The sequence below is a fragment of the Xiphophorus maculatus genome, chromosome 18 (genome assembly GCF_002775205.1).
Source record: "Xiphophorus maculatus strain JP 163 A chromosome 18, X_maculatus-5.0-male, whole genome shotgun sequence".
Classification (NCBI taxonomy): domain Eukaryota; kingdom Metazoa; phylum Chordata; class Actinopteri; order Cyprinodontiformes; family Poeciliidae; genus Xiphophorus; species Xiphophorus maculatus.
In genome coordinates, this window is record NC_036460.1 from 21,726,153 (window position 1) to 21,738,486 (window position 12,334).

At 38.4% G+C, this 12,334-nt stretch overlaps 1 protein-coding gene across 1 annotated transcript; it reads right to left on the bottom strand.

Moving 5' to 3' along the window:
• Positions 1–2,699: 2,699 nt before the first annotated feature.
• Positions 2,700–12,112, bottom strand: ankk1 (ankyrin repeat and kinase domain containing 1). Its single transcript, XM_014469518.2, has 9 exons — positions 11,826–12,112; positions 11,098–11,380; positions 10,870–11,021; positions 10,471–10,520; positions 9,107–9,262; positions 8,384–8,508; positions 7,769–7,802; positions 5,637–5,877; positions 2,700–4,151 (listed from the first exon to the last, which is right to left on the bottom strand). The coding sequence occupies exons 1-9, from the start codon at positions 12,008–12,010 to the stop codon at positions 3,104–3,106; spliced, it is 2,274 nt and encodes a 757-aa protein (XP_014325004.1). The 5' UTR covers positions 12,011–12,112; the 3' UTR covers positions 2,700–3,103.
• Between the last annotated feature and the right edge of the window lie 222 nt (positions 12,113–12,334).

Sequence of the window (12,334 nt, forward strand, 5' to 3'; positions counted from 1 at the left end):
CATCCCAATTAGGTGATATTTCAAAACAGATGTAATATGTAGTAAACAGAGTAAAATCAAATTAATTTATTTGCTATTGGTACCCAAATGCAAGTTTTTAATCAAAACATATCTCTGGAATGAATTTAATGTTTTTATTTTTGTATATCAGTATCTGCATAGGGTACCCACTATCTGGGTATTACGAAAACACAGACAACAACAATATATGCTTTGGTATTTGTAATTTAATTACAATTGATATGATTACCAGGACTTTTCCCATTGTATTTGGCCACAACAGACAACACTGAATTTTAATTACAACAGCAAATTAAACAAAGATTGTTAATCTAATGTATAGATTTCTGAATGCTGGACTGTTGGATTCGTTTTTCTCTGGTTCCCTGCCTGATTTGATAAGTGTTGTTATGTTCAGCAGCATTTAAATCCTGGTGGTCCAGTGTTGTCCAGAAAACAAGGTATGTCATAACAACCATTACTGAGAACTTTGGTACAAAACCTGTTCTGATTAGCAGAGAGGGCATGCACTTCAATTTGGATGGAGCAACCAGGGTCACCACCATGCAAGACCCTACATTGAAATGAGTACTAAATGTTTTTTTTTTTTCCCCAAAAGCACAAGCTGCCCCAACACAAGATGCCACTATAAACAATGAGTCACATCACCATTATCCAAAATGGCCACTAACTCGTTTATTACATGATACTCTTTTTGATGGTCTTGACAAAATGTAGTGACAGCAGCATATACAAATTAAAAATTTTGGCTACAATTTACATTATTTAGCTACAAAAGAGGCTGTTGTAGCTTCTTTTGGCTACAAAAGCCAAAGAGGCTACAAAAAAGCCTCTTTTAGCTACAAAAAGGGCTTTTGTAGCAAAATAATCTGGGGTGGGCAGGATCTGTAATTGGTACATGATTAATCACATTTAAGATATCAAATGGGGCTGCACAGTGGTGCAGTTGGTAGCACTGTTGCATTGCAGCAAGAAGGTCCTGGGTTCGATTCCCGCCCCACGGTCTTTCAGCATGGAGTTTGCATGTTCTCCCTGAGCATGCGGGGGTTCTCTCCGGGTACTCCAGTTTCCTCCCACAGTCCAAAAACATGGCTGTTAGGTAAATCGGTCTCTCTAAATTCTCCCTATGTTTGAGTGTGGTTGTTTGTCCTGTCTGTCTCTGTGTTGCCCTGCAACACTCGCCCGGACGGTTACCTAGAGATAAGCACCAGCACTCCTCCTAAGGGTGTACATAAAATGGATGGATGGATGAAGACATCTCCACCCGTCTCTGTCATGTCCTTGGGCAATACACTCCACCCACCATATCTGCTGGTGTTGGTCAGAAGGGCCAATGGTGCAATTCAGTGACCTTTTTTCTGTCCAGGGCAGCTATGGCTACTATCCATTAGCTTGTCATCATTACCGTGTGAATGGAAATTACCTACTGTAAAGTGTCTTTGCATGTCCTAATAAAGCACTATATAAGTTTGATGTAATTTCATTAAGACGGAAAAATTAAAACAAATGTTCTGCTGGATTCTGAAACTATGTGGCTTCTCTATTGATCAAGGTTATGGGAAATGTTTTATAATGTTGCATTTAATGTGATAACCAACACTTTGGTTTGAGACAAATGTCTTGTTTATAACACAAATGTATTAAGAGATTACAAATGGGGCAAGGAAACAATATTCAATTACTTTCCTACCATAACAGTATAAAGAGGCTTAATGATTTCATGTTGTTTTGTTTTTTGTTCTTTTAGTCACAATCATTCAAAACTGCATGAAAGAGTAATCAACCAACCTGAAAGAACCTAAATTACATGGAGGTCAATCACAGCAAAGAGGAGGGAAAGATTATTTTCTTCTGAAATGTCATGCTTAACACATCACTGTTACTTGGCAGCGCAGGATAAAAAAAATCTGATCCCATTTTATGTCTATTAATAGTCATGTGGTTAGTTTGAACTCTTAGTTCTCCATCCGGACATTTGAATCTTGCAGTTGCAGGATAAGCCCTGTGAAAGAATAGTGTAGGTCATTGATGCTCCCGAATACAGGCATTTCATTTCATTTTAATAAGATGTCAGTCTGGTAACTGAACATGGCGCAAGCTGTGTAGCACTCCCATTGCTATGTTGGAATTGCCTTATAATTATCTTATCCTATCATTAGCCACACAGTGGATTGTTTTTTATGAAAAATACTTTACAATACAATTTTTATTTAGCCAGATTTTTGAATGAAAATTTTGTCTACATGAAATGAGGGTGTGTAGAAGTTCTTACAGCCACTCTCCTTTTGTTAGTTTTTTTTTCTCCCAATGACAAGAATAATGCACCTTGAATCCCATATTTAAACTCTCTGTCATGTTTCACTGTACCGTTGATGTCAGATTTAACAAGTGTGAAAGCAATTCTCTTAAATTTACACACGTGCTTTGGGAATAGTGACAGTACCATTTTAGACAGTGCTGGTTTTTTTAGCTCGTCATTCGCACCGAGGTAACAGGATTGTTTGACAAATGTAATAAAAATAGGTTTCTCGTGTAACCAAAACAACATTTGTATATGAAATACATCTATGCTGGATGTTTGTGATATGGCTGACCACTCAGGTCACCACACCATGGTGAGGCGCCTTCTGATGCTCAGCAAACAAAATAAACACAAAAAAACGCTCCCCCACAGCATGTGGTGTTGTTCACAGGCTTCATTATGGCCTCATGTTTATTGGTTATATAAATATGATCTGCTGGATAGCCAACTAGTTTTACCATGCGCTTAAAAAGAAAAAACAGAGTACTTTGTGAAAAGCCAATCATGAGACCAGACCTATTTAGTTGCCTGAGCAAAATCTAAGTCAGCCTCAATATATATTTACATATTTGTACTTGGATGTTGGACAAACAAAATGTTAAAAGTCTTTAAATGTCCACTTCTAATCCACTTTGTAAAAATATTCTTGCCATAACAAAAACGACAAAACTTAACAAAAACCTTCAACATCCTGGTTTAAAATGTCACACCAAAGTCCCAATGACCTGGTCAACAATACTGCACTGTGGTCAATTTTCAAAAAACATTTTTTGCTGTAATTTACACTTCACATTCATTTTTCAGTAGCTCCACAATTTCCCATTTTTCACACCTCTGGGCTACATTCAGAGCTGTGGATCCAGAAGAGTCCATCAGCGTCTTGTCTGCTCCATTTAGCAGCAGACCTTTAACAATGGGCACGCAGCCATGTTGGCAAGCCATGTGTAAAGGTGTTGCCTTTCCTGAGTTTAATGCATTGACATCTGCCTGATGGGATATTAAGTGGAGGACACATGGAAAGCCAAGACTGGCACAGGCGAGGTGCAGGGGTGTCCATCCGTCACTTTCCTCTTTGACGTTTGGGTCAGCTTTTGCTGCCAGAAGCTTCACCACTACCTCCGATTCACTCTGGTTGCAGGCCAGGTGCAGTGGAGTCCATCCTTTCTGGCCTTTTGCATTCACTGAACCGCCCTTATTCTCCAGAAGGACCACCACAGCCTCATGTCCTCTTAGGGCTGCCAGGTGCATGGGAGTCCACTCTTGATCGGTCTTGCAGTTCGGGTTGGCCCCGTTGGAAAGCAACTGTCTGCAAATGCCTGCATGACCCTTCAGAGCAGCCAGATGAAGTGGTGTGTATCTCTTGATGTCTGAAATGTCAGTTTTGACCTCCTTAGTCAACAAGAGTCTGACTACACGATTATGGCCTTGCTCGGCTGCCAGATGGAGAGCGGTGGAGAAAGAGTAGTCCATAGCGTTCGGATCCACACCACGACCAATGAGAAGTTTGGCGATGTTGACATGCCCGTAGGAACATGCAATGTGGAGCGGTGTTCTACCTTCCTCCTCCACCTGATTTACAATGGCGTCCTCTGACATCCGCGAAAGCAGCAGGCGTACAACTGTCTCATGGCCGTTCTGGCACGCCAGGTGGAGAGGCATCCAACCGGCTTTGTCTCGCACGTCGGCCGCAGCTCCTTTTTCCAGTAGGAGACGGATGGTTCTGTCATCACCATTCTGTGCTGCAAAATGCAGTGGCGTCCACTGGTCTTTGTCTCCTTGCATTGTAGATGCTCCATGGTCCAGCAGCAAACAGATGATGTCATAAAACCTGTGAAAAAAAGATATAATTTGACACAATTTTCTTCTGCTTAATATCACTCTTAATAGAATAGAAAAAAATTGCCACACCAAGGCAATTGTATTTAACCAATCATGTGTTGAAGGTCAACATTTATCTTAATATCACCCTTCTCAAAAAGAATATGACAAAGTCAGTAGGACAAAAACAGTTCCTACAAAACAAAACATTAAACAAGCAGGATTAGGGATGTAGAATTTGCAGCTGGATAATTTACAGTTAAGATTAAAATTATTCATATCCCTGGCAGGTTAAAATCTAAATTGATATACAGTCATCCAAGAATTTTATTTTGGATGAAATAGAAAATGAGACCAACATCTTTCAGAGATAATAAAATAATGTATGCAGTTTTGACAAATAAATTTAAATGGCATGTTGAAAATTACTGGTACTTTTTTACAATGGATATCTTTATATCATTACAGGACTCAAACCTTTCTTTCTAAGCTTTTTCAGCATTATGCACCCACACACAATGGGCTGCCCTTAGGGCCCAAAGTTTTTGATGTTTTGCAGGAGCGACAATGGACTGAATATAATATGAAACTGCTAGTGTTTTATAAAAATATAAGCTCAAAAAGGTCTATTTTACATAATATCCCTCCTTTAAGAGGTGCCTTGGTTGGTTCATCTGCAAAATTATATTAAGAAGAATCACATTGTGTACACATATACATGTAACTGTTTGTATGGGCACAAATGCTCAAAAAAGTACCAGTTCGGGTCAGAAAATGCAATGCGTTAACAGTCATGCCTTAGTTTTATACCTTATTGTGACTAAAATGAGATTAAAATAGTGTGGTAGTCATTTCCTGCCCTAAATACACTTATATCTCTGACAGATTGCACTTGATCCACAGTGTGCCATAATTGGTCTGTGTTCTAAATAGGACCTCCACTGACACACGTCATTATCAATTTTAATTTTCTACACAGCACGCACTGAGAGAATCTTCTCTGTGAGCATGCCTTTGTGAAAGCACGAACAGATAAGCTGGCCAGAGTTTTATCTCCTGAATGCTTGACCCAGCTGGTTGTGTTTATCTAAACCATTAACTCACAGGAGATTTTTCACATATTTCTGTCTTCTTAAACTGGCACTTAGAAAAGTATTCGTATCCCTGTAAAGGACCTCCCACCCTGTTGAATGATCATTTTCGACCTCAACAATCCCTCCTTTCACATCTTTTAAAAGTGAAAATCAGTTTGTGTCCGACATTTCCCTTTTTGTTTCTTTTGGTCATTTTGTTTAAGTAAGAATCTCTTCTACTGCTCATATCTGAATAAGAGCGGCATTATTCTTCTCTCCGAGCTCCAAAGAGAACAAAATGTGTATCACATAAAAAGTTCATCAGTGTTCTTCACAAAATGTTAATATATTCAAGCTCCAACATCAACAACTCTGCCTTGCTCCACTCAAAGAACACTTTGTGCCCAGATTTTCATACAGACCTTTGCAAAACAGCGATGATAAGGGGAGTGTAACCTCTGGCAGTTGTACAGTTCACTTCAGCACCCAGACTCAGGACATGCTTGACACTTTCTGCATCACCGCTGGCTACCGTGAAGTGAAGGAGGCTCTTTTGGCCCGAAAACTGCATGTACACGTCATCTCCTTTCACAGACTGCCTGAAACTACTAAAGTCCTTTTTGGCCAGCATAGAGAGAATGCTGTTCTCACCGTGTTGGTCATCTGTAGAAGGAAAACAAAGGACAGAAATGCTGATCACTCCATAGTAAAATTAAATTGTGAGGGTTTTTTATTTATTTTTATTAAAGACAACTTTTCTGTTGTTGTTACATAACTGCAGGCTTTGAAATGTTACAGCACAGGTTTCAAACTCAAGTCCTCAAGGGTCATTGTCCTGCAGTTTTTAGATGTGCCACAGGTACAAAACACTGGAATGAAATGGCTTAATTACCTCCTCCTTGTGTAGATCTTCTTCTTCTTCTTCTTCTTCTTGTTTTTTTTTTTATGGCGGTTGGCAAACAACTTTTAGGTGCATTACCGCCACCTTCTAGACTGGAGTATGGATCAGATGTAAAGTCACTATAATCTTCCCATAATACCTGTTCTCCTTAGAAAATTAAAAATACTATTAAAAACTACGTCCCCCGATGATCTTTGAAGCAAACTTCTAATATCTAATTTATTTTTATTCCTATTTAAATTTCTAATTAACTCCTCCCTTTCTCGAACATACTTACTACATTCTAAAAAAAAATGTTGTATTGTTTCTAATTTCCCACAATAACTACAGAAACCTGTATCATGTTTCCTTGTGTAGATCAGTTCTCCAGAGCCTTGTTAATGACCTAATTATTCTGTTCAGGAGTGGTGCAGCAGAGGCACATCTAAAAGTTGCAGGACACCGGCCCTCGAGGACTGGAGTTTAACACCCTTGTGCTACCGGCAGGGATCTCAAACTCCAGTCCTCGAGGGCCGCAGTCCTGCAACTTTTAGATGTGCCTCTGCTGCACCACACCTGAACAGAATAATTAGGTCATTACGGCTCTGGAAAACTGATTTACACAAGGAGGAGGTCATTAAGCCATTTCATCCCAGTATTTTGTACCTGTGGCACATCTAAAAACTGCAGGACAGCGGCCCTTGAGGCCTGGAGTTTGAGACCCCTGTGCTACAGGGTTTGTCTTTCTGGTGAAAGGGGAGCTTAAGGTCAGTCACATTAAGGTGTGAAATGTTTGCATTTTGATTTTGAGACCATGTGTGTTCATATATACTTGTTTAACTTAGTCATACAGAAACAAGTGAAAGAGAATAACTCCTTTAATCAATACTACTGAAATATTTTACACATTTTACTAACAAATGATGATGATGATACTTCCAGTCACTTTCTTGACTCTAGCAATATTTTTAAAGAACAGCAAATGTTTAGCTCATTTTTAAGTTCAAACCTTTATGCATACGTGTTTCTATGTCAGAGTAACTAAACTAATTTGTAACATGGACAATGTGAAGTGACCTATATAAATCTGAAAAGTGTGGGATTCATTTATATCCAGCCTCCTTTACCTTGATACTCTTAAAATAAACTTTTTGACTTTCTGGAAATAAAAATGATCCTTTAGCTCTAGAAACCACCCCCTTGGAAAAAGGTGTCAGTGGCAGCATCATGCTTTCTTCAGCAGGACCAGAAAAGCAGCTTGTGACACCACATTTTGCAATTTTTTAAATTAGCCAACTCAGTTCCTCTTGACTGGAGTACATTATAACTACATGGTTTATTATGTAAAAATCTTACCCTTACTGTGCATTACTTTTAGTTTTTTATTCTGTTCTCTATATGTTATATTTTGTCTTTGAGTGACTATTTGTTGTTATTGCCTGCCACCTTGCTGCTGTTGCACAGAGATTTCCCCACTGCAGGATATTTCTATTCTATTCCTTTTTATTTCAGAATATAGATGCTTTTGCTAGCTAAAACTCTAGCATTTTAACTTTCTGAATAAAATACTCTACAGGTCAGAGAAATGCAGGTATAATACCACATTTGAAGAGTTAGTAAACAGCCAAAATCCAGTTGTGTCCCAGCTGTGTATGTGAATCCACCGGGACTTACCTGAAAGTGTTTCAGACATCTCAGGTAAGCTGACCTAAAGGGGAAAAGACAAATGTAAAAAAAATACCACAGATTATTGTAAATTTGAGGTTATGTTTATCTCATTACAAAGCCAACTAGTGGGTGGTTATAGTTTTAAAAAGCTTAACAGAGCCTGTACCTTTTTAAGGCATTCAGTTATTCACACTGGTAAATAACTGAATAACCTAGAAACCAAGGGGTGGTTTCTAGAGCTTAAGTATACACAAAGTCACTGTCTACATATACAGTGACTTTGTATATTAAATTTTGCTATATTTTTCTAACAACCTACACTGCATTTAAAACAACATGCAGCTTCATAGGCCAATTCTGTATTAAACAAGTTATACAACTAGATTCTCACAGCTGTGATCAGAGGACAGAAAACATTACTGACAGCCATAGGTCAAGCAGGCATACAAACGAAAAAAAAAAGCTGAAATGAGAAAAGAGGAGAAATCACAAATAAAGCCCAGAACAGGTAATTAATAGCAACTGAGAAGTTTGAGGTGAGCACAAAGCAACGCTAACAGAGAAAAATACAAAAGAATACATTAGATGCAAAGCTCAGTGAGTGCATCAGAGTGAACTAACTTTGTGTACTGGCGAGAACATCCAGGGATACTTTGATTCCTCCTCAGTTTTGCCTTTCCTTTGACCAGTTATTGTTCCTGGGATCTTCAGGACTTCGTTCAGAGTCTCTGTTTTCCTCACAGTGTCTGCAAACAAAAAGCAGGAAACCACTAAGACTATATTAAAGACAAAAATCATGTTGAACAAAAAAAATTACTGTTGACAGCACAAAGGTGTTGACTAAATTGTAGCTCCAAAACCCAGTGGGATTGTCTAAAATTTGCTGTGGTATGGAATGTTCATGCATGGCTTAGCACTAAATTCAGTCACAGATGTGGTAATACAAGCTGTGAAATGGGGGATAATTACAAATTGGCAGATGAGGTTTTTATAAATAAACATGACACTGATTTGTATTCACCAAAACAATTCCTGCATGTACTCCCATGTACTTGTAAAAACCTTGTGGGAATGATTAAATCTAATTTTACCGGTGTAGTTTTCAGTCACACTCATGAGAGGATTCTCGAAAAACCTATTCTTCTCTCGGGTTTTCATATTGAGACGAAGGGAAAGCACATACAGTTTTGATAAATGTACAAACTTGCAAGACCAGCACAAGAAAGGTGTCACCTTCTTATTTGTTGAAGCTTCACTGGCATAAATTGGATAAATGAATGTAAAACACAAGATCCTAAAACTTATTTTTTAAAATTTTTTTTTAATTATATTTGATGTTGGAACCTGCGAATAGGGGCCTCATCTGGGGATTCTTGTCCCAGCACTGTTGCATGATGCAGATCAACTCGTCACACTCCTCGGGCCTCTTCTCAGGAATCATCTCCAAACAGGGCCTCTTCCCTTTTGATACCTGCAGCAGCACTTTGGTCACACTGCACCCTGCGACGACAAGATATGTCTGTCAGTTCAATTCACTTTATCTATTATACACAAAAGTACTTCTCAGAATATTTTACATCAATTGAAACCAAATGGACCAAGACACATGAAACGGCTGCAGAAAAGTTCAAAAGCTTTTCATCTTCAGCAGTTAAATGTGTACTTCCTCATTGGACTAACTAAAGAAACTTAGTACAACTTTTGTCTATTATCTTTGAATATTTTTTGTGCTGTAATTAAACTATTTAGGTCCTTGAATTTCATAGCTTATAATTTTATAAATGGTGTTGATTTCTGTCATGTTTGTCATTAACCAATAACTTTTCTTCTGCTGCATGTGATATATGAATATTAATTTTGCATGAGTTTCCCCTAGACCTGTACACCTAAACTCAAATGTAGTAAAATGAAGTGATTTTCTCTCTGTACAAGTCTTTTGGGGTATGTCTCTGTTGTTTTTGCACATCTAAAGACTCACAGTTTTGCACATACTTCTTTGCAACGGAGCTTAAGCTTAGTCAGATTGGTCGGAGAGCACATTTGAACCTCCGTTTTCAATTCCTTCCACAGATTATACATTGGACTTAGGTTTTGAACTGTAACACAAGGATTCACTTTAATCTGAAATATCTGATTGTAGCTCTAGCTGTATGTTTAAATTGTTGTCATGCTGAAAGGTGAACTTTTACTACAGTCTCTAATCCTGTTCAGGTTAATGTGCAGTAACTTTCTCTAATCCTCAGCATCGTTTTTGGAGTGCATGAAGAGCCGCTATTGTCTCACTGGAGAAGTGAAATTTTTACAGCTTCCCCAGAGTAAACAAAAGCCTGTTGTCTGCTTCTCTTAAGTCGTGCTCTTCTTGCCCAAAATGTTAGTGTCACTAGATGCTTTGGGAATGTCATAGTAAGGGGGTTAAATACAAATGCACAACTTTTAGATTCTTATCTGTAAAAGCATCAAAAAGGAGAGATCATGTTTAAATTGTCTTGTGTTGGTGTTAGTTGACAAATAATAAATAAAACTGGCTTTCTATGAATACATGGCATAGGACCGACTTAATTTCTAATGCAGCAGTAAGATCTTTGAAGCCTCAGAGAATTTTAGTTTAAGAAACACGTTTTGACCTTGTTAAATGTTACATGACTCTTTGCTAAAGTAAGAGTAATAAATCTGTTTGATGTGATTCATTTCAAATAATTAATTCCTACCTGTGTAGGGTTTCTGCTGTGTCAGTATCTCCCAAATTACTATCCCAAAGCTGCGGATCAAAGCAGGAAAAGGATTTTCAATAATAAATGTATGATTTTACATTATGTGCATTCAGGAAACTTTGTGACTTATGCTCTTTCACACAAAGGGCACTGAGAACTTTCCTTGTTCTTCTTTCAGACATCCAATAAAATATTGAGAGAAAAAAAGGGGCAAGAGAGAGTGAGTCAGATGGGAGCAAAATGTTCAATGTCGCTTTGGCTGGAAAACATCAGAAACATCCAGAATACAGAAGAGAAGAAGGTTATACTGTGTGAATTTTGGATTGTGCACTGAATCAAACAAAAAAATGCAGAGATTCTGATTGTGCACACTGAAGGCAGCCCCTAGCAGGTCACCTGTAAACATCAAAAGCAGTTCCTGGTGAGTCGGAGCATTCGGTGAAGACCTCAGGAGGAATGTAGTTTATGTTGCCTCTTGCTGTCAGGCGCTCCATGAACGTCGCCTTGCACATGCCATCCTCCCAGTGGACGAGACCAAAATCTGAAACCTTAGGCAAGAAGAGTTGAAGTAACTCATCATCATACATCGCTAATGAATATTATCTGGAAAGGTGCTTCACTGACCTTAACATGAAGATGATCGTCCAGTAGGATATTGGAAGTCTTGAGGTTAAGATGAAGCAGAGGAGGTTTTGTGCTGTGAAGGAAATTCATGGCCATAGAAATCTCATGGATCATCTGGAACTTCTTTTGCCACATGAAGTTGTGACTGGCTAGGAGATTGTTTAGGGATCCATTACTCATGTACTCCATGACAACAGCTGTAGCGTCGCTGCACACGCCGTAGATGGACAAAATGTATTTAAACTTTAGCTTGGCTATGTTGGACAATACATCTTTTGTTTTCCTGTGAAGTAAAATAATAGAAATAAGAAAACAATGAGGAAATATTTGTAGTTTTGACTTTATAAAGAATATTAAAATATATAGAGAGTGGTCCAAAAGTCCACATCCCTTTAAGAAACAAAACTTCTTTTTAAATTTAATTCATTGATTTTAATTCAATTTGCTCTGTTCTTTGCCTCAGTTTGGGCTCTGGGACGTAGCTCAAACTGAGATGTTAAACTTTGAAAAGTTTAACATCTACCAGACTCATCCACTCCAAAACCAGTGTGTGTTTGGGAATATCATAAGCTGGAGGATTGTGGAACACCAAAGTAATTGAAATCAAATGTATGCACCCAGTTCCTTTTTTTAAAATCCTTGTTGTCCATATTGTGTGACCATTCCACCTGAATAAAATAATTGTTCAATATAAAAAAACCTTCCAGAGAGTTTAATGTACTTCATACCTGTAAAAGTTGTTGGCAGACAAGGTTTCATCAAAGGTTTTCAGAGCACATTTTTCCCGCCAGAGCTTGACTTTGACTTGGTACACATGACCAAATCTACCTTCGGCCACCTTAATCCATTCAGCCTCAAAGTCATCCCTCTTGAAGTCCCTGAATTGTCCAGGTGATGTGTCACAGCAATCCATGAGTACAAGGATCCTCAGGCCACCGTTAGAGTCCAGTCCTAAACTGAAACAGCTTTTATCCTACAGATCCATCTCACCCAGCCGATTTGCGGGAACTTGTTACTCATTCAGGTAAACAGGAAAATTCACAGCATACACATAGAGTTCTGCCCTTTGTGGGCGGAGCTGAAGTGCAGAGCTGGTTTGTGTTATGTTGGTCAACCAGTTTTCCAACATTCATGGTTTCTTACGGAACAACTCTGTAATCTAAGCAATGCAATCTAAACTTACAATTGCTCCACTTCAATGGTAAGGTAACATAAATTTTTAATTTAACAACAGAGT

Bases quoted from the DNA above. Each gene is read 5' to 3' on its own strand.
- ankk1 (XM_014469518.2), bottom strand. From the start codon at position 12,010: ATGGATTGCTGTGACACATCACCTGGACAATTCAGGGACTTCAAGAGG. The intron at 11,381-11,825 runs GTATGAAGTACA...TTTACTTCACAG, and splicing joins TCTGCCAACAACTTTTACAG to GAAAACAAAAGATGTATTGT. The intron at 4,152-5,636 runs GTCTGTATGAAA...TTTTTTTCACAG, and splicing joins ATCATCGCTGTTTTGCAAAG to GTTTTATGACATCATCTGTT.